At 43.2% G+C, this 24,430-nt stretch overlaps 3 protein-coding genes across 5 annotated transcripts; 2 read left to right on the top strand and 1 right to left on the bottom strand.

Moving 5' to 3' along the window:
- The first annotated feature begins 2,103 nt into the window (after positions 1 to 2,103).
- Positions 2,104 to 3,945, top strand: LOC105457245 (basic helix-loop-helix transcription factor scleraxis). Its single transcript, XM_011701811.1, is given in 4 exon segments — positions 2,104 to 2,147; positions 2,150 to 2,336; positions 2,653 to 2,887; positions 3,212 to 3,945. Coding segments are annotated over 4 exon segments (543 nt in total). The 5' UTR covers positions 2,104 to 2,119; the 3' UTR covers positions 3,305 to 3,945.
- Positions 3,946 to 6,391: 2,446 nt separating this feature from the next.
- LOC105457244 (trithorax group protein osa-like) lies at positions 6,392 to 19,719 on the top strand. Its single transcript, XM_011701810.1, has 7 exons — positions 6,392 to 6,607; positions 10,272 to 10,556; positions 10,677 to 10,812; positions 11,290 to 11,409; positions 11,696 to 11,799; positions 13,987 to 14,412; positions 14,798 to 19,719. Exons 1-7 carry the CDS (start codon positions 6,605 to 6,607, stop codon positions 16,289 to 16,291), a joined length of 2,568 nt encoding a protein of 855 aa, XP_011700112.1. The 5' UTR covers positions 6,392 to 6,604; the 3' UTR covers positions 16,292 to 19,719.
- A 903-nt stretch (positions 19,720 to 20,622) lies between these two features.
- Positions 20,623 to 24,267, bottom strand: LOC105457241 (thyroid receptor-interacting protein 6). Of its 3 annotated transcripts, none has more exons than XM_011701802.1 (6): positions 24,197 to 24,267; positions 23,951 to 24,112; positions 23,256 to 23,724; positions 22,733 to 23,070; positions 21,893 to 22,308; positions 20,623 to 21,799 (listed from the first exon to the last, which is right to left on the bottom strand). In XM_011701802.1, exons 2-6 carry the CDS (start codon positions 24,104 to 24,106, stop codon positions 21,547 to 21,549), a joined length of 1,632 nt encoding a protein of 543 aa, XP_011700104.1. In that variant the 5' UTR covers positions 24,107 to 24,112; positions 24,197 to 24,267; the 3' UTR covers positions 20,623 to 21,546. The 3 variants fall into 3 exon arrangements, with proteins under 3 accessions (XP_011700104.1, XP_011700102.1, XP_011700103.1); XM_011701800.1 differs by having other exon boundaries at positions 23,256 to 23,748; positions 23,972 to 24,112; XM_011701801.1 differs by having other exon boundaries at positions 23,256 to 23,748; positions 23,972 to 24,109; positions 24,197 to 24,257.
- Between the last annotated feature and the right edge of the window lie 163 nt (positions 24,268 to 24,430).

The raw sequence follows: 24,430 nt of genomic DNA, 5'->3' as shown, positions 1-24,430 counted from the left end.
TAATCTATCTATGTAAGATCAGAAATTATTTTTATGGTCTTTCAGATCGATGTAAGCAAAGGGATAAATTATATATATATATACATATACGCAGCGAATATAATTGTAATTGTTTCGCTACTGTAAATATAGTACAAGATATTTTAGCCCCGGCGCTATATCATCGGTGCTGGCACATCTTTAGAGAGATCGAGATTTATACATAAAGATTATACAGATGCTTGATATATAAGCTATTTTCAAGTTCTTTAGATATTACACCGTTAATTGCTCCTCTACGCTATCAACGTCACCGCTCGTCGATCGCGCCCGACCTCGCGATTGGCCTTGCTTTTTTTCTTCTTTAATTTGATTTTAAGTGGTACACATGCCAAAGTGCTTGTACGAGGTGAAATTACACCGCGTTTTTTATTCTTCCATACGTGTATATATACATATATTTTTAAATATATATATATATATATATATATATATATATATAAAATGGATTTTTAAGATATTAAGTAAATATATGATATTAAATATATATAATTATATATATACTTGTATAATTATGTATAATATATAATATATAATATTGGTTATATATTATAAATATATAATATACATAGATTATACTAAATATATATAATATATATATTTTACAAGATTTATTCCCATAAGTAAAATGATAAGTACGTGAAGTAAAAGCGAGGGAAAAAAAGAGGCGGCAAGCCGAACGGTCTCGAAGCGAGTGGAACATTTTGTTTTTTTTTACACACCAAAACTTTTACCTTGTTTTAATTGATTTTGTATTATGTCACATTGTAATGTGTATAAGTAGAATTGTGACTATGTATGCGTTTACTTATGTAAACCTTGTCGCGACGCAGAATTATTTCGAGCATTTTATATTCGCCATTCGAGGAACCTTCCACATCGATTTACTCGATCGTCCGCATAGTCGTATAAAATGTTTCTAATCTATATAAGTTCCATTATTATTTTAATTAATATATGAGACATTTGTGCATATTTTCTATATATATATATATTCCTTGTAAGGTAATTCCTTTTGCATACCGCGGGCCTTCGATAACATAATGTGCGGTTTATCAACAGTAATGATTCAATCCATTGAAAACACAATTCTGTCTTGTATTAGCTAATCCTGCGTGATGTTTCTTCGACAATATTGAATGATGAAGGTATAATCTTATGAATCGACGAAGACCACTTGAGAAACATGTAAATTTTATGCTGTGTAACTGATTCGATGTAACCAAGTTATTTAATTGAGTAAACATTTCATACGAAGCTCGAGGACGGCTCAACACGTTTCTCTTCAATTTATTCTCGCGCCTTCAAATAATTGTGCATGATCATATCGTCGCCCAGCGCTAAAGTTCGGTCGAATAAACGAGGAGATTTAACGTTTTGGCAGCATAATCGTTATAAAAACGGGCGAAATCGGGAAATCGCGGGTGAATGGAAGCATATGTTATAACTGAAAAAAAATGCTAATTTTCCAGAATTAGGTTTCCAGATGGAATAAGTTCCCTTCGCCCTTCTTTATTCTATGGGCATCCGCATTTTTATTGAGCTTAATGCGAAACGCAGCCGCCGACCACTTCACACTTGGAATGCATCATTTGACGTATGGTTGTGTGTGGGAGGCAGGGACGAAGTTGAGTGCGTGTTGTGTGGATTCTAGCGCTCGTATCGTGTATGTACAATATTTCATTGTAAATGGTAAATTTAATTTCAACACGTGAGAGGCGATCAAATGTGTAACAAAGATTCAATTTATAGCTTCGACGTTCACACTTTGATGTTCTCGAATTTCAATGCAAACAGTAGTTATTCTCTTTTAAGATATATAATATTTTTATAAATGTACTTTATAATTTATTATTTTGGTCTGCAATGTATAAATTATTATTATTGAATTTTTTTTCTTTTCTTCGTCGTAATTTTAGCGCATTGCAATAGCGAAGAAGAGGAGAAAAAAAAGAGAGCGAGAGGATCCTTATCCGTCCCTGATCGCACACATGTGCGGCTCATGTGCGTGTCGGATAGCTGAGGGAAAGAAGGAACGAGAGGAAAGAGAGCGGAACCGGGGGGGGGGGGGGTGTTAAGTATGCGTGACACACTAGAGATGAGGAAATTTCATATTCCGGAGGAACGGAAAGAGGCTGCGCCGGTCGCCTCATTGATGAAGCCAACGTCGTTGTGAACGGTCAAAACGGGAAGACATTTCTAGAAGTCGCGTCTAGGACGATGGCGGCACGCATGAGGGAGGAGCCGACGAAGCAGCGGTACCAAGCGAACGCTCGAGAGAGAGATCGCACTCATAGGTGAAAAAGCATTTTGCATCTGCGACTCGCGTTTTTCGCGTCAGAAAAAAACACGAATGTTTACGCATGTAAATGCACGAGAACAAGTGCGAGTGGATTGTCGAGGCATCTACTCGTTGCGCGGGGAAGATGAAGGATTCGGAGACGACAAGGGAGAGAGAGAGCGCCTGTGTTTACTCGCGCGCGGGATTTTTTTCGTTTTATTTCGAAATGTTTTTTCCGTTTATAATGAACGATAGGCCTGATATTGATAGAGCGATTTAGGACTCGGGTGCACTGTCTGAAGGTCTGAAGGTACGCGATCTTCGTTGTGCAGCGTGAACACGGCTTTCAGCGTCCTGAGAACTCTGATCCCGACCGAGCCGGCCGACCGGAAGCTGTCGAAAATAGAGACCTTAAGATTGGCCAGCAGTTACATTAGCCATTTGGACGCCATGCTCATCGCGGGTGCCATAGATCGACCATGCACGCGTCTTTTAGAAGGTAGCGGGGTAACTTGCTCGACAAGACCGCAAGTTTGCACCTTTTGCTTGGCCATGCATAAAAGATACGTAAGTTATCGCGCGAAATTAACAGTTCGCACTCAGTTTTTTTTTTTACCTTACATAACTTTTAATTTAACTTTTGGTTTAACTTTCTACGTGTAATTTATATAGGAAGACACACACACATATGTGTTAAATTATAATTTTTTATGAACATCTATAATTAAAATGTAAATAATTATTTTTAATAATTTATTTTTATGTCGAATTTTTGGATTAATGCAGCTAGAAAACTTTTCTCTATTGGCCTGTATTATTTCTCTATTATCAAACTTTAAGAAATGCGGTGAACAATGTAATATCAAATGTTCTTTTATTCCGAATTTTCAGAATTTTGATATCTCACAGGAAATCTCGGACTATTCAAATGAAGAGACAAGACCGTATGTCTACGTGCCAACGAATGCAACGTGTTTTGATTGAAATGTGAATAATATCTAAAATCTAAAGTCGGTATTCATAGTCGAATTAATTATTTGACAAATAATCACAGTTTCATAAGTCTTATTATTCGTCAATGTATATTTTATTTTTACAAGGATTTATAATTGTTAATTTATAAAACGCTGATTTACGAATTACTTTAACAATCTCAGATTGATGAAGTAAATTTTAATCATTATTTTTAAAATTATTTTTATCATTTTCTTTCCTTTTAATGTACTTCAATAAATATCATCTATAATAAATTAGATTAGATTTTGTACATAGATATTTTTTAAATAACTACATCTAAAAGAAAATGTCTCACAGAAAAGCTGTCATTAATTATGACTTGATGAAGCTATGATTATTTGAACTAATAATTAAAAATTAAAGATAAATAATAATAGATTGTCGTAAATAATAACAGAGTTTTCAAACACAGATTTGTAAAACAGAGATCTGTGAAATATGAATCTTTTGATAGATTATATTTTGATATAATCTGTAATTAATTACGCTCTCAATCAAAAATTATTTACGATTATGAATATCGACCTAAAGACCAATAGTATAATATCTGTATTTTTTTTGTAAATATTTTATGCGATTCCTTTTTAATACATTTTACGACATTTAAAGAAATATTTGCATTTACTAGAAATAGCATATAAAATAGATAATTAATTACTTCTTATTTCATATATTTATACATTTACTAGAAATACGAACTTTGACCAAATTATATTTTGATCTAATTTGTAATTAATTACATTCTCAATCAAAAATTGAAAATTATTTACGATTATGAATATCGACCTAAAGGCCAACAGTATATCTGTATTTTTTTTTGTAAATATTTTATGGGATTTTTTTTTATATCTTACGACATTTATAGAAATATTTGCATTTACTAGAAATAGCATAAAATAGATAATTGTTTTTTATTTCATATATTGTGTTGATATGTAATTGATATCCAGACGATATTTTAATTTCATTGACAATATAATTTTGATACATCTGAGATATTTATCCGACATTTAAGCAAAATGAAAATATTTAAATGTCTCCTATAAAAAAAAGTTAGTAAAAGTTAAAAGAATAAGTTATTAAATTTTAAAAACAGTTATAAAAAGTAAAAAAGTAAAAGCTGTTAAAGATGTAATTTATAAATTAATACATTTACAATTCATAACAAACTTCCAAAGTTTTTTTAAATTCAATTTTTTTTAATAATATAGAAGAAACTTAAATTATTTAAGTTATTTAATGTCGGTAAAGCATTAAGACAACAACGTTGATAAGTATCTCAACCTTATATAGAGTCAACGACAGATGTCGCCATCGCGACTTCAGTGCTGTTTCCGTGTGTGAAATACTTAAATCGTCAATGATAGATAGAATTACGGGCAAAGCTTGATTGTATTTAGACAGTTTCTAATCGTTCCTTCTGCGTCAAGCAACAAGAAATCAGTAATTTTATTCGTACTAAAAAAAAGAAAACAAATGCTTGACACGTCGATAATAAGTTCATAATTAAGTTAATTCGTCGATCGAAAATTTAATCAAAATTTTCCTGGAAGAGTGTCAGTTGCGCACGGAAGGAGCTCAACGCGCCATCTGTCCGCAAAATTCACGCATCGTTTTCCTTTTCGTTTCCGTTCACGGGAAACACTTGAACAGCAAGTTCGCGCCAGTCAATTTGCAGGAGCAACGCTAGTCAATACGGCGTCGCGCGACTCGCGCGATCATTTAATCGGCGTCGCCAGTGCGACGATCGGCCCCTCCCGCGAGACGATCAGCCCCGTCGAATTTTCTCGCCGGTTTCACGCCCCCGCATTTCGCCGACGACGCGACGCGACGGTCGCGTTGACCGGAACTCACACGGTGTTCCCATCTCCCCGTCCACTCTCCGCGTCAACGGCTCCTGCTCTCCCCCCTCCTCCGCCCCTCCGGCGAGCGATGCGCTCGCGTTCAGTTCGGTTTCATTTCAGTTCCAGTTCCATTTTCGTCCTCCGGTTTTTTCCTCGTTCGTAGTTTTTCGCATTTTTCGTGTTTCCGTGTTTACTTGAGTTTCCCTTCAGCCGCGCGAGGGTCGCCGGCGAGCGTCGTCGGGATCGCGCGGATTATCTCGGTAAGTCGCTTGCAGGAGCCTCATCCTCCGATCGCGTTGGACGCGACTCCGGAGAGATTTGTCCGTAGAACGATTCCGCGTTCGAGGTGGCTCGCCCGATTTGTTCCTCCCTCGACAACGTTTGTCATTATATTCTTATTATAGAAAATCTCCGTAATCAAGTAAGATTTTAGACTTCGTATACTTTGTATACAATATATAAGACGGGCGTTCGGGCCGTCGTGCAAAAAAAGGACGCGCGGATGAGAGATTGAGATTTTAAGACAAGCCAGAGGAGGACGAGTCAATAATTCGCGCATGAAGTTTTCTATACAGTTATTCTAGTAAATTAAAAACAAATTCGCATTTTGTTAACTACGATAAAATTATTAACGTTCTCTGTACCTTGTTCAATAATATAACATGGGAATGGGAATATAATATGGGAAAAAAAAGTATTAGAAGAATCAGAAATGCAGAATTACGTTAATTGAATTCATCTCCAAGAGCCACTTCGAGCCAAACTCTGGTTAACTTAACTAACAATTTACTTGCATAAAATATTTTATAAACATAGAATAAAATTACTGATTTTCATTTTTTAATACGCTTGATAAAAAAAAAGAAATAAATCAGAAACAACGATCAATTGTATGATTAAAACTTTAATTTTGCTCTGAGCATTTTGATCTGTCGAATCAATTGTAGAATTAATTTAATCGGAGTTTCGTTTTAATCCGAGCTTTCGAACGGGCGCCCCTAAATATCTCCATTCGAATATCGGAGAAATATGTGATGTTTCCAGATTCCAAAATTTCCGTATGCGCGAAGACGATTGCTGAACGCGGCCTTAGTAGCGTAACCGACGGAGGCGACACGACGACGCCGATTACCGACTCGCGGTAAGGTGCGCGCGCAAGTAGTACCGCGGATTCGGCGTACGCGGCGCTGCACCGCCGGCCGCCATCTTGTAAGAGCTGCCTGCCCCGTAGTGTTTGGAGGTTTACAGCGAGGACGGGACGGCAGCTTCTCCGCCGGAGGCTGGAAGTGCTGCTGAAGTGGTCGGTGCTACGGTCCTCGGCAGTCCCTGGGCGTCCAGGTGACTATCGCGCGAGGCCAGGGTACCATCGAGCCGCCGGGACAGCCGCCAGCGGATCCTCCAGCGCGCCTGAATCCGTCGAAAGATGGTGAGTGCCCGTTAACACCCTGGGCCGGAGAACCGAGAAAGAGAGCGAGCGTAGCGACGAGCGAGCGCCTAGATATTTATCGCGAGAGAGAGAGAGAGCGCGCGCGCGCGCGCGCGCTCACTCGCTCGCTCGCTCGCTCTCGCATTCCCTCCTTCCCTCCCTCCCTCCCTCCCTACCGTCCGTTCATTCTCGCTCTCGCGTCCCTTCGACGCGACGTCGCGCAGCGTTGTCGTCTCCGTCGACGGCGACCGTCGTCGGTCGCTCGATCGACACCGGCGTGCGCTCTCCCTTCCGGAATCCGCGCTTTAACCTGTACGAATCGCAGCGGAATCGCCGAGTGTCGTCAGCCGACGACGACGACGACGGCGACGTTGACGTCGACGACGAGAGGCGACCTGTCGGAGCACCTCGCGCGCGTTCGAAAGCGTCGTTCGCGCCAAGCACTCTCCCCCTTCTCCCATTTTCCTTGCCCCTTTCCCCCCCCCCTCGTTCTCGCTTTTCTCGAAGAGACGATATTTCGTCTCTCTGACGGTCCCCGCTCTAGCTTGCTCGCGGAGCGTGCATGTCGCGCGTGTGTACGACGTACGCCGTGACTTCCGGGGTTCAATTTCGAGGGGGATGGGTGAGAGGAAGATCGACGAGAAAGAGAAAGAGAGCAAAGCGAAGGGGTTCACGAATGGGTCCGCGAGCCCCACGGCGAGACTCAGAATTTTAGGTCGCCGCACGTATATACGCGAGGGTTAGACCCTCGGCGGATTGCGTCGCGCAGGATCCCGTTGTCGCGGATGTAGACACGTTGACACCATCCTCGCGGCGTTCTCGATGACCGGAGTACCGCGTAGCGATCTCACGGCTCACCTGAGATCGCCGCTACCTGTTTCTCTCCCGCTCGCGCTCCGTCCCCCTCGCTCTCCTCCCTCTCGCTCCACGCGGCGGAGCCGAGACGACGCACGCCGTACGTGCTGCTCGCTTGTTTGGTCGGTTGCTTGCTTGTTTGTTTGCACTTTTGGCTGTCATCGCCCGTCGTCGTCGCGAGGAAGAGAAAGAGAGCGAGTGATTGCGAGGGGGAGGGGTGCGGCGGTGTCAAGTCCACCCGCTTCCACTCCTCGCGCGTGTCCGCGTCGCGAACCCGTCCGCGTGCTTCCGCGTGAAATTCCGCGTTAACTGGAACGTCGACGTGTCGTCGTCGTCGTCGTTGTCGCCGTTGCCGCCTCCGGCCGCCAGTCGATACTCCGCGTAGCTTCGTTGTTCTCCTCGTTCCGGCGCCAACTCCGATCACTGCCGATCGCGACGCAGCTGCGCGCGTCACGCCGAATCTCCGCGAGATCTGTCACTCGTGAATCGTCATCGTCGCGCGACCCCCTCCCCTCCCCCCCTGCCCGCACAAAAATCCGGAGTGACCCCCCGCGTTCGACATAATGCGGGGGACACTTGCGATTTCGTATCCTTTTCCTGCGATCTGTCCAGAAGATACGTCCTCGGGTGAAAGGTCGCCCTTTGAGATCGGCATTTTCGAGTTAAAATTCCTTCTCTACAGCGCGATTTAATTGGCATTATCGGGTAACGTTGCACAGGGTGGAAAGATTGTAAAGGAGCGGATGATTATCGGATTGGAATGCGCCGCGATGGAAACGGGCAACGCGGACACTGCGGCTGACTTCTATCGCTTTACCGGAATAGAAATCTTTGCACGAGTACTTGAAATGGTAACTTTGACACACGAGTCTTTCATGCGTTTCCGTTTTATTGCGTGGCGACCGTGGACCATTGAACGAACAGCTTCCCTTTCCCTTCGGAAAGCGGAATGTTTTTTGACCCGTGCTGTCTTCCCTTTCCCTCTGGGTTTCCCCCGACGGAGGGATTGTACGGACATCCTGTCGGTCCCGTTGAAAATTGACACTTTTCCGACTCGTTTGACGTTCTCGTATCCTTCTTCCTCCGGAATACGTTCTTTCAATCCCTCGGCAGTCAGATAAATTGAATGAATGAAATTCTTTGAGATGTCTCGCGTGACTTGCGCGCGCCACGTCGTCCCACGTTATACACTCTCGACGCCTGGCGTGATTAACGCGTGTGTGACTTAACTGCGATTTAAGTAAATGCACAAATAAATCTAATTCGAAGACGTTTGAGCGTGACGATGAGAGTCCACAGGAGCGAGGAGGAATGCGAATCGTGAGAGCCCCAATCGCGAAATCGACACGTGTTATTAATGTATACATACAGGTGTTGCCGGCCGGTATTGAAAATGGTATGCGACGACGGTTAGCAAAATGATATTTTCAGACGTAGTATAAGTTAAGTAGCGGTTTACGGAATGGCTCGGGTAGGGGATCGGGCGAGAGGGAAATTGTCGGGCGAAATTTTGCGCAGCGGTCGAACGAATCCAAGTCTAAAAACTGAATCCAAATTCTGCCGGTGCGTATGCGAGAGAAGAACGCTACGCTTGTGGCGAGTGGCTCGCCAGAGGCTCGCAGTGACTCATCACTAAACGCTAAAACAAACTCCGATAGTTCCTTAGCCGGCTTATGATAATTCGTATGTATATCGCTAATCTGCGTAATGCGATGAAGTCGCGTGTGCGCTTTTAATTCCACACGCGGGAGAAGGATAGGGGTGTATAAGCTCTCCTCCGGAGTAGTTATCGCGTTAACGACTTTTCCGTTCAAAGAGATTACGAGTGAAATTACATCGAGAGGTGTAGGAGAAATACGCGTAAACTTTCGGCCCCTTTTCCCCCGTACTATACCTACACAAATATACGGATTTCTCATGCAGCTTCGCGATCGCGCCCCTCTCGCTCTCTCGGCGAGACATGCCTCGACGGGCTGCTAATTAACGATCGGCGTTTATGTTATGTATACAAATCGTCGGGCAGCGATGTCGCCGCTTCCGAATGTATCTCTGCGACGGCGATTTAATGGGATTATGACACCTCGTAATATTGCGAGGTTAGGAAAGCAAGGTCGAAGGCGTGAGACAGACAGAGAGAGAGAGAGAGAAACACCGCTCGGCTATATTTGTACCCTGCACTTGCGTTTTTCACTTTCATTATCTGTTTTTGTCTGCGCGCGAATACACTATCATTGATTCACGAACGACACTATCATTGATTCGCGTTTCAAGAGAGGCAAACTGTTATCGAGCGGGATATTCCCTGTGATTGTGAAACGGAAAATCATGAAGAGCTATCGTGTATTAGAGAATGAAACAGTTAAATGAGTGAATATAGCGAATTCAACAAAATAAAATTAATTAATTAATTGTTAATTAATAAAATATGTTAATAAAATGGCGTTAATTTCGATTAGACATCTAATTTGTTTGTTTTAACGTTCAGTGACACACGCGAGTGGCAAGAAGTCGTGGTTGAAGGATCCACTAGATCCAAAGTCATTTTCCATTTCTCGCGACAGCTCATCTTATTTTATTTTATTTTTTTTTTTCGCAGGTTTTTCACTTGTCAAAAGCAAATCGTATTGCGCGCCGGACGCTCGTTAAAAAAAAAAACCGTCCAAAAATCGCGACGATCACGAAAGATTTGTTGCCAGTAAATTCCATCTCGGTAAAAAAATCTTGGGATGGGGAGATAATGTCGCTACCCGCGTGATTTCCTACGCGAGATAGCAAATTAAAGGAAGAACTTGATTTGCTTGTTGTGCAGAGCTCGGCTTCGACCGGAGGTACGGAGGGGTCTAGTCCTGCCTCTAGCCCTGCCTCGGCCGCGAGTCTTACGATGGCTGCGCCGAAATACGGTACGCTGGTACCGAACCGTGTTTTCGTAGGTGGCATTTCGGCCAGCACCAGCGAAGCGGAGCTGGCTCAGGTTTTCTCGGCCTACGGCAATGTCAAGGCCACGAAAATTATATCGGACCGCGCCGGCGTGTCGAAGGGCTACGGCTTCGTCACCTTCGAAACGGAGGAGGAGGCCAAGCGGCTTCAACAGGAGGTTCGTAAACTGATGGCCGATCATATTTGTCCCTTCGATAAACAATCGAACACTCGACAGCGAGATCGAGGCCGGTCCGTTTCCTTCATTCATCAACTCCCGCCGCTCCGTTTGTTCCAGGCTGATTGCATCGTCTTGAGAGAGAGGAAGCTCAACATAGCGCCCGCGATCAAGAAGCAGCCCTTCTCCAGATCCTTCGACGGTAGTACCGGTTCGCCTCCTTCCGTGCCTACAAGTACTTACTATTACGCGAACGGTATGTTCGACTCTTCATCTTTTTCTTCTTGATTATGGATTTCCGATCACCCGAGTCGCATTACCACGATTTAAAAATCTTCCAGTTTATTGCTTGAAGTTCTATATTTTCCAATGGACTCTGCAGTATCGATTAGTTGTACCCGCGATGCGCTATCTTAGATTTATGATTTAAATATTTATGTTTTTAACTACTTGTATACGTTACTGTGTGTGTGCGGAATATTCTTTCACTTGAAATTTTATTTTTGCTTTCGCACTCGTAATTCATAACCCCGACTTGATATCGTCTTTCGTACAGGAATGTTCACACACAGATTAAAAAATTTATTTGAAGCTCATCCCGTCTTATCGCAATACGCAGGGGGGAGCCTCGAGATACTTTGTATCTATATGACTTGACGCAACAATATCACGGACGAGTACTGAAGAGTGCAGAGATCGCGTTTCTAATTTCTCTCCCCCTTCGCCTGTGCAGGTATGGGTCTCACTTATCAGAATGGCATGACATTCTATAACACGGCAGCTGCCGCACCAGCGACTTCCATCGCTCCACCTACGGACCCAGGAACGATTTATCAAGCCACAGGAGTGTTTGGTAAGCGTTACTCGGCTGCGTAATCTTACATTCTAGAAATTGTTGCGACAGAACCTTACGAGGTTCTACGAATTTTTGTTTATCGATGATATTTGAGCGAAACATTTGGAAGATCGAATTTTGCTGTAAGATGAGTCGCTCCTGCAAATGCAATCTACAATCTTAGATGCAATATGTAGGCCACGCTAATCGCTTTATTTTACAACAGCCTGCGATTTAAAAATTTATTAACGTATTAAAGTAAAGATCTAAATTTATTAATTTTCACCCAAATTTTCGTGCTCAGGGCCTCAAGCCGCTACCGGACATCAAACGTTCGCTCCCGTGATGTATCCATGTCCGGCCCCATCGCTGTACATGCCACAACAGTACCAGTATTCTCCTATGCCGGTACGTAAAATAATATCACGATCGCTTTCGTGACCGTTTTTTTTTTCTTCATACTTCTACGTCGTCTTCGACTCTCTCCGTTTAGATGCTCGTGGGTTTCCCTCTCACACGTACATTTTATATAGATCCTAGAGCATAAGATTCCTGACCGTCTTTGTCTGTGTATTTTGTATTTTTATTAAACGGTACATATCGGTTACGGTTTGACAGACAAACGGTCTGATGGGAGAAGCCATACCACCGGCGTTTCTACCCAACCCTCAGCAAATGCCTACTTACGTCCTTCTCGACGCTATACAGTATTGAGGTCTAAAGGTATAAGGTCTAAGCTAAACGAACTAGCATGCCGCTCTTTTCGAGCATTTTACTTTTTTCTCTTCCCCTCAATCCCCCCCCTTCCCTCTTCTTGCCGCCCTCTTTTCCCAGCCTCTCGATGCATGGCCTGTCGATGCATGCTCTTCGTCGTGCTTTTTCGTCTCACGACCTGTAACGGTCATCGCTCACGCTAAATCTTTGATCACTCGCATTTTCCTATAACCGTTAATATTAAATGTGTAACGAAAAATTAAGAGCGCGCACTTGGAAATGCGTGTGAATATATGACAAAGAGAGAACGGAAATCAAAGTTACGTAATATGATCGATCAGTAGTTACAATAAACATGATAATTCAATGGAAGATAAAGAGGAGATAAAGACGATACGGTGAATGTGAATCATATAATATACTCGTAATTCTAATAAAAACAGTTACAACGATATCGATAATAAGATAACGATGTTTTTATAATCGTTATAATGATAAACGCGTAATGATCATCCTTGCAATCATTTGAAATGAAAAGTTGCAGCAATAACAGAAAGGAAGATAAATAATAGACTGTCGATAAATTTCAATAGCGTTTAAACGTATATCTTAGATCTATTTCATACGACCTCCCTAACTCCTTATCTTTCTCTAGCTCTCTTTATTCCCTTTCTCTTTTCCAACTCTGTTTCAGTTTTTTATCACAACTCTTGTTAATATTGTGATTAAATGTTATGATAGAAATGTCAATGCGCTTGTCGATTTTCTATCTGTTCAGCACGATTGCCTGCTTCATTTCTCGCATTGTAGCTCTTTTCACTTTCTAGAACGACGCGAGTTGCACTTAATTCAGTCGCGAATTCGAATCACACGCGATCATTTTGCACGCGAGGCGCGTTGTTGAAATGACGCTGTAATAATATTATTTTAACAGGCAATTTCTCTCGAACCGAAATTCTACGCTCAGAGAAGAGTAGAATAGACAGATCCGAAAGTCTCTGTAGATTGTTGACAATAGAATTGCTGTAGGCATGCAATGTGGGTTTGAGATCCTTTTCTTTCTTATGTATATGGGATGCAAATAAAGTAAATTAGGATAATAAAATGATTTACTTTGTGAGGATATCGATAAGTTGCCGATACGCTACGTAATGATTAATGCTTGATCAGTGTAATATCCGATTGTTTGACTTGTTTCTCACGCACACTGCAATCTATTCTAACTTGGAATGATCTAGGAAATGACAAATCGTTATATGGAAACAATACACAGATCATTTAATCATCTCCGCTTGACTTTTATTATACATTTATTATATAGTTTCATTTATTAAATTGTCACTGTCATTATAATAAGCCTCTTGTAAATGTTAGTTAATTACGATTACAACAACTAATGCACTTTTCTATTTTTTGAAATTAAAAAAAAACAGAAAAACGTATAAGAATGACAACCGTATTAAAATCGTCGCATACTACATTTGCATACGAATAATGAATTTATTTTTCATTTAATGCATATCTTTATTCGTCATCCGTACAATAATATGACTCACATGAAATAAGTTCTTTGCGAATGTTATATTCATATGCATCGCGTATATTGTCTAGCTGGATAAATAATAGACGGGATGCAATAATTGAAGCACATCTTTATTTCGCTTGTCAATATACGTTTAAAAAGGAATATTTGTGTATTTGGAGTAAAAACTTTCTCCTCGCATGATCAAGGAAATGAAATTCAATGGAGGATCGACTAACATTTGCTGAGAACGGCTGTCTCATAGATGTGAATATTTACGCGAGAATACTCGGTATTCATGTGCAAAGTGCGTTCCACAGCGACGGATGGTCTAAAGGTGTTTTCGTTTCTGTCTACAGTACGAACCGTACTACGCAGGAGCGGCCGCCGGGGCACCTCAGTACTTGTACGCGACTACCGGCAGTTCGCCGAGCAACACGAACGGTGGTGGAGGTGGTAACAGTTCCGGCAGCAGCGGCAATAACGGTACAGGAGCTACCAGCCCGCCGACGGGCCCACCACCACCTCTCCCACCACCGCATCCGACGCACTTTTACGCTCCTGCCGCACCGGCCCCGCATCATCATCCACCTGTACCAACGGGCCCTCCTCCCCCGGCGCAGGTGGATCATCTGTACTATCCCTTCGCGGCCGGTCCGCATCCCGCGCCGCCGCCGCCGCACGCGCCAATGGGACTGACCGAGCAGCAGCTGTTACTGTACGCCACGGACGCTACTTCGTGCCAGCAGACCTCCGCGACTGACAGTCAGGCTGCCCCGCAGGAGGTAAGTTCCTCTCTCGTCTCCTGGCTGCCATCGATGCCTCCTTGACTTTTTTGCGCGTTTTAGCGATTCGTTTCTGCGGTTGTCGAATGTGTTCTTTAGCGCTGCTCCCACATTCCGTGAGAATAGAGCTGCTCGCTATTGATTTGCAGTCCTTCTTATCTGTAAAAAGAAAAAACAGTAATGCATGCGTTAATAATTGTTAACGAGATACCAATGATTGTCATCACGATGAAGATTTATTTGATCGCACTGAGATTGGGATTATAACTTGATTGCAAGATCGATTGTACAAAGAATCGCCATGAATGTTCGTTGTTAAATGTACGTTTTACCAGGCAACGTATATTGAGTTAGGCAGGTGTTATTCTATGAAATAAAATCGTAGGATTCACGTCCGACGCCAAACCACTCGGAGCAACCGCACAGCGAAGTGCAACAGGCTGCTTCAGGCTCACCGGCAACACCTCTGCTGCCCCTAATGCCCGTCAAATTCCCCGGTCGTTATCACACTAATTACCATCCTATCGCGATACACACGCCGCACAGCGCGCAAAACGACAGCGAGGACTGCGCCGCCAGTCCGATGCACTGTCGCATCCTCTATCATCCAACCGTGTACATTCCGCACACGCACCCGCCGCCGCCGTACACGCATCATAACGCGTCCGGTACCGCTAGTCTCCTGCCGACACCGTTCTCGGCCTCGCCGCATCAGTCCGGTTACGACAACAGCAACGCGAAAACGTACAGCCACAATTCCAGAGACTGCAATAAGTACGCGGGCGGCCAGGGTAACAGTTTACGCGGTCAGGGGGGTCAGAATCACGGCTACCCGTTGGCACATCACAACACGCACGCCAAGTCGCAGAACACACACGGCGGTTCGCAATCACACAACAGCAAGTACAGCGGAAACGCGGCGGACGGGTCGCACAAATATCCGACGATAGCGGTGTCGTCGCGATTGCCGGTACAGTACAATAGGAGAACGGCTGGATCGAACGTGGGCTCGTCGGCGATCCTCAGGTCCGGCGGCGGTTACGCCTCGAGTAACCAGGCTGCGCACAAGGTCAATCACACCACGACGTCCAATTATTCGTACGCGACGAACGGACGCGCGAGGCACTGCGGCGACGATCAGTATTACGAGATCAACAAACCGTCGATGACCGGTGGTCATTACGGCTCGGGCCGTAAGCACTATCTCTCGAGTAATAACAATAACAACTACAGGGGAAGCGCCGCCCGGTTGGACGCGCACGGAAACGACAACGGTCGGCCTAACAATGACACGGCTCAGACGGACAGCGCCGTCGTCGTCACGAGCACACCGACGACGCTGTCCTCTCGCCTGTCGCCATCCGAGCGGATAAACGCGGACGCGTCCAACGCCCAGGAGAAACCGGCGAGCCCACCGCCAGCTCCGTACTCACCCATGACACGGCCTCTTCCAACCCTCTCCCCGCCCGCTCCCCAGGTCCAGTTTTACGCCCCGGCTCAGAATCGTTATCAGCCATCCTCCATGCCCCTGTCCCAACCGCAGCAGCAGCAGCAGCAACCCGCCGGCAATCAACGCAGCCGGTACTCCGTCGGCCAGGCACTAGCGTCCGCCAATCGGAAGCCGTCCGACAAGTATTCTAGCACCACCGGGTCGCAGACGACGATGCTGCGGCAGTCCAAGTACAAGGTGAACGGTATAATGCAGACAACGGCGGTGGCGAGCAAGCTCGCCGACGATGCTCTGGGAGGCGCCGGCGACGGTCCTGGCAGGCTACCGATAACGCCACCCGGTACACCGCGGACGGCCGGCCATCCGGCAGCCGGCGATCAGAATCAGTTGAGCGAAACGTGCCATCAGATGCAGGCGCTGACTCTGTAGACACTTCCTACCCTCCTTTCTTTGTTCTCTTTGCCCTCTTTGTTGTCTTCTTGATAAGAGTAAATATTTATCGTATAAAAGTCGAGAGGGGAGACCACGCGCGACCTAAGACGACGGCTGCAAAACTGTGAAAAACAGTGAAAATCCAAGACACGCGACATACATACATGTACACTCAATTATATATGTACACATATACATATACATGCTACGGTATAATTTCTCTGGTGATCTCAGACTCGACATGCTGATGACATATTCTGTATTCTATAAGAATAAAATCCTTCCCAGTTCGATCGTCATAGCTCGCTGATCGGTCGAGCAGGATTCGAATGAGAGAAGATCGTATGAGCACGTGCAAAGAATGATATATTATTAATTATATGTGTGAAGAGAAAGAAAGAGACCGATGTACCTAGAATGAAACCAAGTGTTCTAGATATATCTGCTTCTTTCTCTACTGTAGCAGAGAGTTAACGAAGATGAAACTTCTATCTTACCGCATACACAAAAACACATACACACACATATACACACATAAATATATATATAAGTACGATACGTCATTTACATATATATATATATCTACGTTATATAATATACATATATATATATATATCTATTACAGTATATCCAATGTTATATGCGTGATAGGCTCGACAAACCATGAATCTCGCGAGCAAGGCTAGATTAGTTAGCAAAAGATAGAATCGAAAGAAAAAAAAGGAGAAAATAACGTTGTTATCGTACAAAGACGATGTGTTGTCATGTGTTCAAAAACAAAAAAAAAAGATGAAAAAATAAAGCAGAAGGGTAACAGGGAGGCGAGATAGGGTTGATTTCATAAACGGTTGCTCAAGGCACTGCCACATCTCCATGATTTTTCGTTTTCTATCCCCCCCGTGGACCACGGGGGTTATTATCCGTACTTATAGTTTCTCTCTCTCGTTAGAGTAACCGTGAATCTGTATTTCATCGCGTATTTCGAATGTAGAGCGGATTAACAACCAGATTCCGTTATGCTTTTCGTTGACAAATTTCCGCGCTAAACATTGTACATGTAGCTGTTATAAATACCGAGGGAAAAAAAATAATAATAATCGAGACCCAAGTACGAAAGATGAGACGCCCCGTATACCCAAGTGAAAATAAGATAAGATATTAAAAGAAGAGAGAAATAATAATAATGAATTAAAAAAAAATGTGTCGGCTGTGAGCTTCCAAGCAAATAACAATAATTAAATTATTATAATATTAAAAGTTAAATAATATTCTACCTAATTGTTACGAAGGTGGATTTCTTTTACCTGTAAATGTGAAACAAATTTGTTATCTCGTATCTCGCATACCGTAGCTATGATTGTCCATTCGAGAGAGAAAGGGAGAGAGAGAAAGAGAGAGAGAAAGAAAGAAAGAAAGACTTGAGATTTTGTAGCGCCGTCATGTGAATGTCGTGGCGCGTATTACCTGAGGATTTCGGCGACACCGGAATGTCGTGTCGGTACGTAGCTAGATGCGAACGCGACAGACAAGGGCCTAGAAGAAGCCGTGGAGATATAATATCCGAGAGTGAGTTGTTATAACACAAGGAGATTAATTTATTGAGAAAAAAAAAAAGAAGAAAAGCAAGAGTGCCTTCTATTTGTTTTCGTGATTGTATTGTTGAACATTTGTTGCGTTACGTTCTCCGAGAGCCTCTAATGTTGTTATAAGAAAAAAAAAGAGATGTTTGAAGAATGTTGTTCCTCTATTTATTTATTGATTTATGGGCACGTGTGATGCTAGTACGCCCAATTGTAGCCTCAGCGAATTCAGACGTGTGAGAGAGAGTATGATGATGCTGTTTTAAGCGGATCTGGCGAGTACGGGAGAGTAAACTGTGTGTAACGAGAGAGCGAACGTGGTTGAAGCGCAGTAAACGGAGTCATGTCACGTTATGTCGATGAGAGAGATGTTACAGAGAGAGAGAGGAGGAACGAGTGAAGAAATGTAGCGAGTGCGAGTCGTGTGAATGAGTGTCACAAATAGAGGGAGGGAAAATGGAGAGAAAGAGAGTGAGTGAGTGAGAGTGAGAGAAAATGTAGCTTATTATGACACCTAGTACTACGTATAGGTGGAACGCGAGAGAGGATATCCTCACATGTGTAGCGATATGTGTATGTGTACATATCCGCCGTGTGGATGCATACGTTTGCATATACGTACGCACACGCACGTACGCGTGTATCGATATGTACAGATGCACATAATTTTATATATATATATATATATATATGTATATATATATATATAAAATGTTGAAGCGAGATGATACAACATATACCGAAGATATCTAGGATGTAAATGCGAAAGAGATACGCGTTATTTAGTCGTGTGTATTTGTGCTCGCGCGCGAATTTGGATAGGTGGCTGTGATTTATTGCGTGCAAGTACAGATTTATATGTGAGCAGTGTGGCTCGTGTATCTACTCACACAAGCACACGGATATTTTACGTATATATATATATAAATAAAAAAAAAATATATATATATACATAAAATACGTGTATCTATTTAAGAGAAAAAGCGATAGATTATTTAAACAAAAGAAGTGCAATTCTATGTTGACTTTGGTACAACAAAGCTAACAAATCGAACGAATATTGTTAGATTAAAAACCGCGAGTATTAAAAACCTGTGTACTAAATTTAACGTAGAATGGTGCTGTACTTGATTGGAGAAAATATGATAAAATATATATTACATAAAATAATATTATAGTTTTAATCTAAAGAGGATAAAAAAAGAAAAAACAGAGGAGATCTAAGATAGAAATCAGAGCTATGTGTAGTAAAAAGAGTATAGGAACGACGAATGTATCATATGCAGCAAAAGAGAGTGCATTTCGGATCGTGGAATTTCGTCCTGGCTCCCGGTCCCGCAAAAATGTTGCCGGGCGAAATTGACGAAGCGCATGCGCGCGCGCGTAGCTTTCGAAACAATCTGTATTAATTTATTATCTCGCAGCGGAGAGCCCACGTTGCTCCCGCAATGAATACCGCGACTTAGTGCAAGGTATATATTATTGACGTGAGACGATTTCCCGCAAGGCGACGGCAAGAATTATTTGCACATTGGATACATCGGATGATAACAGGTATTTGTTACGTTTAATTTGCCGTCGTGGACGACATATAATTTCAAAATGCTTGCGGCTTACTCGAGAAACCGAATTATTTTCCTAATTAGATTCGCAATTGCCGCCAAATACATTGATGCACAATGTATCCATCGTGGAACTATAATTTGATATACCTCCGTGTAGATAAGTAGAATCGGTAGTATTGTTCATTTCACCAAGAGGAAACTAGAAGGGCGCGTTCCACGATCCACGTGTGCCACCGGTGAGACAAATTTATGTATTAATAAACATAAATTATACACAAAATGGCATACAGGTTATATATACATATATATATATATAAATATCACAAAAATTATATAAGATTTAAGTACTCTATGGTAATAAAAGAAATATGTTATGCATATAAAAAAAAGAGATGCAAATATCTAAAAGAGATGTTAATAATAATAATAATAATAAAAGACAGACATCTGTGCATGAAAATCATAGAGAAAAAAAATTAGTAAAGGGATGATATAGAATGAATCTGCTGTAAATTTCTTCTGCAATTATATGATAACAATATTAATGTGTACATATATACATCTGGTGTGTGTATGTGTGTGCGATTATGTATGTACACACACCATATGTCTACAGGTTGTATAATCGCGGACTTCGTCTCGGCTACAGTTTTTCTCGTGAATTTGAAATTGGCTTTTCCATTAGCAAAAATATTCCGATAGTCTCCAAAGCGAAGAATTTTATCTTCTTATCACATCAATTTTTATCCCTCAGGGAAACGAAGACCTCTTATCCTTCAAAACTCTTAGGTATCCTTTTATTTAATTTCAAACTCTAACAAAAGCTCTAACAAAATAACAAAGACAAATGATGTTGAATGTTAAAAATTAAAGAGATAGCAAAAAAAAAACTGCGTGCTCACGATCGAATTTTTTGCTAAGAAGAAAAAACTTTGAATTCTCGAGAGAAAATCTGTAACTGAGAGGAAGTGTGGTAGCTTGAGCCACCGTGTATAACTATTAACAACAATCACAATAGTAATATAACAAGTATATATTAATAGCAACTCTCATTGGAATGGTGAAACATGCAAAGCTCGATGTGTCATTCGGTAAGTGCAGGCTTGAAAAATGCAGTCTACGTGTCTGCATGCGTTAGTGAAAATCATCCGGACGGGCAAGAACGGTCGGCAGAAACGAAGTGTTACTCTTTGGCCATAAATAACAAACTGTATTTTTATTGATACTATAATACAGAGATCATATAAGTCTCTCTCCTCGATGTAATATTTTACCCATGCGAGAAAGTTTGGGAGCTAGTCGCATCGCGCCCAAAGGTGTTTCGGATTGAGGCGTTTGTCCTTCTTTTTCTCGATAGTCTCTCGTAATCTGTTTCAACAAGATCGCAAAAAGAAATGGCACGCTTCCTCGCCGATATATATATATTATATATATACCGATATTGTCAATAACAATAATCCTACTCTCCCCCTCCCCGAATCTAAGGCCTATCTCTAAATATAAATGAATCGAAGCGGTACTCCTGTCGACGACAGACTACACGTTAAATACTTTACGATACATCGAATACTTTACTAGAATCACAATAATAATCACATCTGCAGGAAAATTACCTCGGACGTCAAACTTACAATCTACTTTTATTTTGCCGATGTTATTCCGTAATGTACTGAGAAAATGCTTCGGTTATGGCAGTGGCGGAATTCTAATGCATTGATCTTATGGCCGTAAAGATTAAGTAGAATATATAATTAATCCAACAATTGCTCCTTAACAATTGCCTTCTTTTTCGTGTCAAATTGTAAAAAAGATCCAAACATTTTGGACAGTCAAATTTCCTTAGTCTGGCTAACAGGTATAAAGTGTAAAAAAGAAATGAATTCTTCGTTAATGTAATGGGATAGCAAATATCGGTTTTCGAATACTGTGAATAATAATAGCGGAATAGAAAAACTGTATGCATAAAAAAGGCTCTATGTACCGTGTATATAGCGGCACTTATGTCACTACACAGTTAATCACAACGATACTTGATTTAACATTTCTTCCGTACCCCCGGAGTTTTTCAACAGCAAATTGTATAAAGCTCTTGTCGCGTCCATATAGTTTATAATTCGGTCGTCATATGAGACGTTAAGGCTTGGACGCGAGTAGCGTTGCAGCTTTTGCACAGGATGTGATCGTCCAGGGGATAGCAGCCGTGCCCCTCCGAGTCGGACGACAACACCAATCCGCAGTCCTCGCACTTGTAGCACTGGATGTGGAAACTGCGATCCAACGCCACCACTCGTATGGTCTCGTCCTGACCAGGCTCGGGCATTATGGGCAGCTTGCAGACGCAGCAACGCGGAGCGAATTTCCTGGGGACGCAAGAATGTGAATTTTAGCTATCACAGGATCGAATGACAATTGAAACGAAAAGGAAAAAGAGGAAGGCTCGTTGTAAGGCTCACTTGTGGAAACACTGAATGCAATGTATCTGATTCGTAGCGTCCACGGTAAACGGTATACCGTCCAGACTCTGCCCACATACGACGCAGGTGAAGCACGAGGGATGATACGGCTTGCCGGTAGCTCTCAATATTCGGTCCAGTATCGGTCTGGTGCAAACGCAGCACTTTTCCAGAGTGTTGAGATAGTCCTCCTCGCAGTAAGGCTTGCCTTCCAGCGAGTAGAAGGGCTTCCCTTGGAGATTGACCTTGCATACGAAGCAGCAGAAGCAACTTATGTGAAAGACTTTGTCCATCGCCGAGCACCCGGTTCCTTCTCCCTCGACCTTGCGCCCGCATTGCGCGCAGATGCCATATATATCGCTGTCTTCGTTATTATCCTCCATTCCTTGAACCAACAGATCCGTGAGCACGTCAACCTGTAAATATAATTAATCTTAGCTATATAACTTAGACATATTACTTTACAATTGTATTAGATGTCTCTAGCTGTCGATTAATATAATTGACGAAATGTGATGATTTTTTTTTAAATTAAATAAATACACTCTTCACTTACAAACAAATAAAATAATTTACAATGTATTATATGATTGCTTCAGGTATGACAATCGAATTGAACATGCAAGCATCGATTATACTTTTACCTTTTATTTCAATAGATTCAAATTACTAAAAGCATTTCGATAACAAATGAAATAATTTAGAATATATTATATGATTACTTCACATATAACAATCGAATTAAATATGCAAGCATCAATTCTACTTTTACCTTTTATTTCAATAAATTAAAATTACTAAAAGTATTTCTATGAATTTGGCACAGTGCTCGAAACTCACTTCTTTAACGGGAGACACCTTGCCCTGCGGCTGAGTAGACGCGGCCGACCCGTAGCCGGAGTACATGGAATAGTTGCACGACAACTGCGACGGTGGTCTCGGATTGATCGGCTCGTATATGGATTCGTACGTCGAGCTGGACTGAGAACTCGGTCCGTAGATGTCGGCGGGATAATTGCCCGATGGGAAATCGGTCTGGTAAGTGGCGCGCCTCAGCTCGCTGTAACTCGACGAGACGGGACTCGGTGGCGGAGGCAGCTCATCGGGCGGCGGTGGAAACGAATTCCCAGGTACGCAGGAGACGTACTCCGACGGCTCCGGCGGCGGTGGTAAATCGTCTGCAAGCAGAGAGGCCGGATATATCGATATTTGCCAAAAAGATTTCAAAGGTTGAGTGCTTTGCACTCTCAACTCCTCAGAGAGATTCAGACGCAAGACTTTTTGTCTTGTTTACAACCGTGTGATTATTTCACTCGGAGCCATTCATTCGCCATTTATTTTTCAGACTCGCAAAAATTCTTACCAGCCCCGTGCGCGGCGGGAACGTTGCAGTACGTATTCTCCGTTTTAGGATTCCACTGAATGTTGCTGTATATAATCTCCTTGTCGTACGGGACGTACTCGTACGCGGAGACCGAGGGTGGTTCCACGTTGCTGTACACCGCGTTCCTGGTCGCCCTGTTCGCGCGATCGTCCGACGCCGCGGTGGGCACCTGAGGCGCCGGCATGTTCCCGACGTTGGAGTAGTAATTCTTCTCGTCGTATCTGTACTTCGGCTCGTACTTCTCCTCCGGCTGGCGCGTGTACAAATTGTCGTTGTTCTGATAAATCTTGGACGCCGCCTCCTTGCCGTTGGCGAGCGCCAGCTGCGACGAGAAGTCGTTCTTTATGTCCAGCGGGACGTACGGCGAGGGCGCGTTCATGTACAGGTTCGAGGTCTTGTCGCTCGACGTGTTGTTGAGAACGGTGCTGTACGACGGCACCGGCGGGGTCTTTATGGTGTAACTTTGCGGTATCTGAAAGACAGAGATTGCGTAACCGACCCGGTCGTTGGGACTTCCGTCGAGCGGTTCCCGCTGACCGAAATTAACGTGTCTCCGCGTTACCGTGTCGGTTGCATCCGTGTTCAGGGGATGCGTGCGAACGGGAAAAACATTTTCAGTTAGCGTACAATGTATATATACATGGACAGGTATATAGAGATAAATCGGATTTTACAGCGAGAAGCTGAGGATTCACCTGAGGCTGAGACTTCTTCGGCTTCGGCGGCACCGCGGGACCGACCTTCTTGCCGGGCTTGACGGCGCCCTTCGCCGCCTCATCGCCGATCTGCAGGCTCGCGATCTGCTGATCCAGATTGCCCAGGTTCGCCATCTCCTTCTGCGACAACGACAGGTTAAGTTATCCCCGAGATCTGCACGGTTTCCCCAGGCCAGACGTCGCCTCCTTTGTCGTCGGTCTTACCTGGCACGAGCCACGCTACTTCCAAAAAAGGTTCGAGCACGAGTCGCTGGCTGGTGAAGATGAAGAGGGGCCCAAGGGAGCTACACGGACCGCTTCGACTTTGACAGCAGTCAGTCGCGTAATGGCAACGACCCTGCGGAGGCTGCAGAGTACACGCGCACTTCGGGCACGGCACCCGCACTTTCTGCACTCGAAGAAGAGAGAGAAAGGAAGGAGAGGGTATCCGGCGGCCTG

Source organism: Wasmannia auropunctata, unplaced genomic scaffold (genome assembly GCF_000956235.1).
Source record: "Wasmannia auropunctata unplaced genomic scaffold, wasmannia.A_1.0 LD335328.1, whole genome shotgun sequence".
In the NCBI taxonomy this organism is placed as follows: Eukaryota; Metazoa; Arthropoda; class Insecta; order Hymenoptera; family Formicidae; genus Wasmannia; species Wasmannia auropunctata.
This window is presented reverse-complemented; position numbering and strand designations above follow the sequence as displayed.

Excerpts from the sequence above, each read along its gene's own strand:
- LOC105457244 (XM_011701810.1), top strand. Across the intron at positions 10,557-10,676 it reads CCAAGCGGCTTCAACAGGAG|GCTGATTGCATCGTCTTGAG; the intron begins GTTCGTAAACTG and ends CGTTTGTTCCAG. Across the intron at positions 11,410-11,695 it reads TCAAGCCACAGGAGTGTTTG|GGCCTCAAGCCGCTACCGGA; the intron begins GTAAGCGTTACT and ends TTTCGTGCTCAG.
- LOC105457241 (XM_011701800.1), bottom strand. The coding sequence starts at position 24,106 with ATGGCGAACCTGGGCAATCTGGATCAGCAGATCGCGAGCCTGCAGATC. Across the intron at positions 23,071-23,255 it reads TCCCGCCGCGCACGGGGCTG|ACGATTTACCACCGCCGCCG; the intron begins GTAAGAATTTTT and ends CTCTGCTTGCAG. Across the intron at positions 21,800-21,892 it reads TGCATTCAGTGTTTCCACAA|GAAATTCGCTCCGCGTTGCT; the intron begins GTGAGCCTTACA and ends TTGCGTCCCCAG.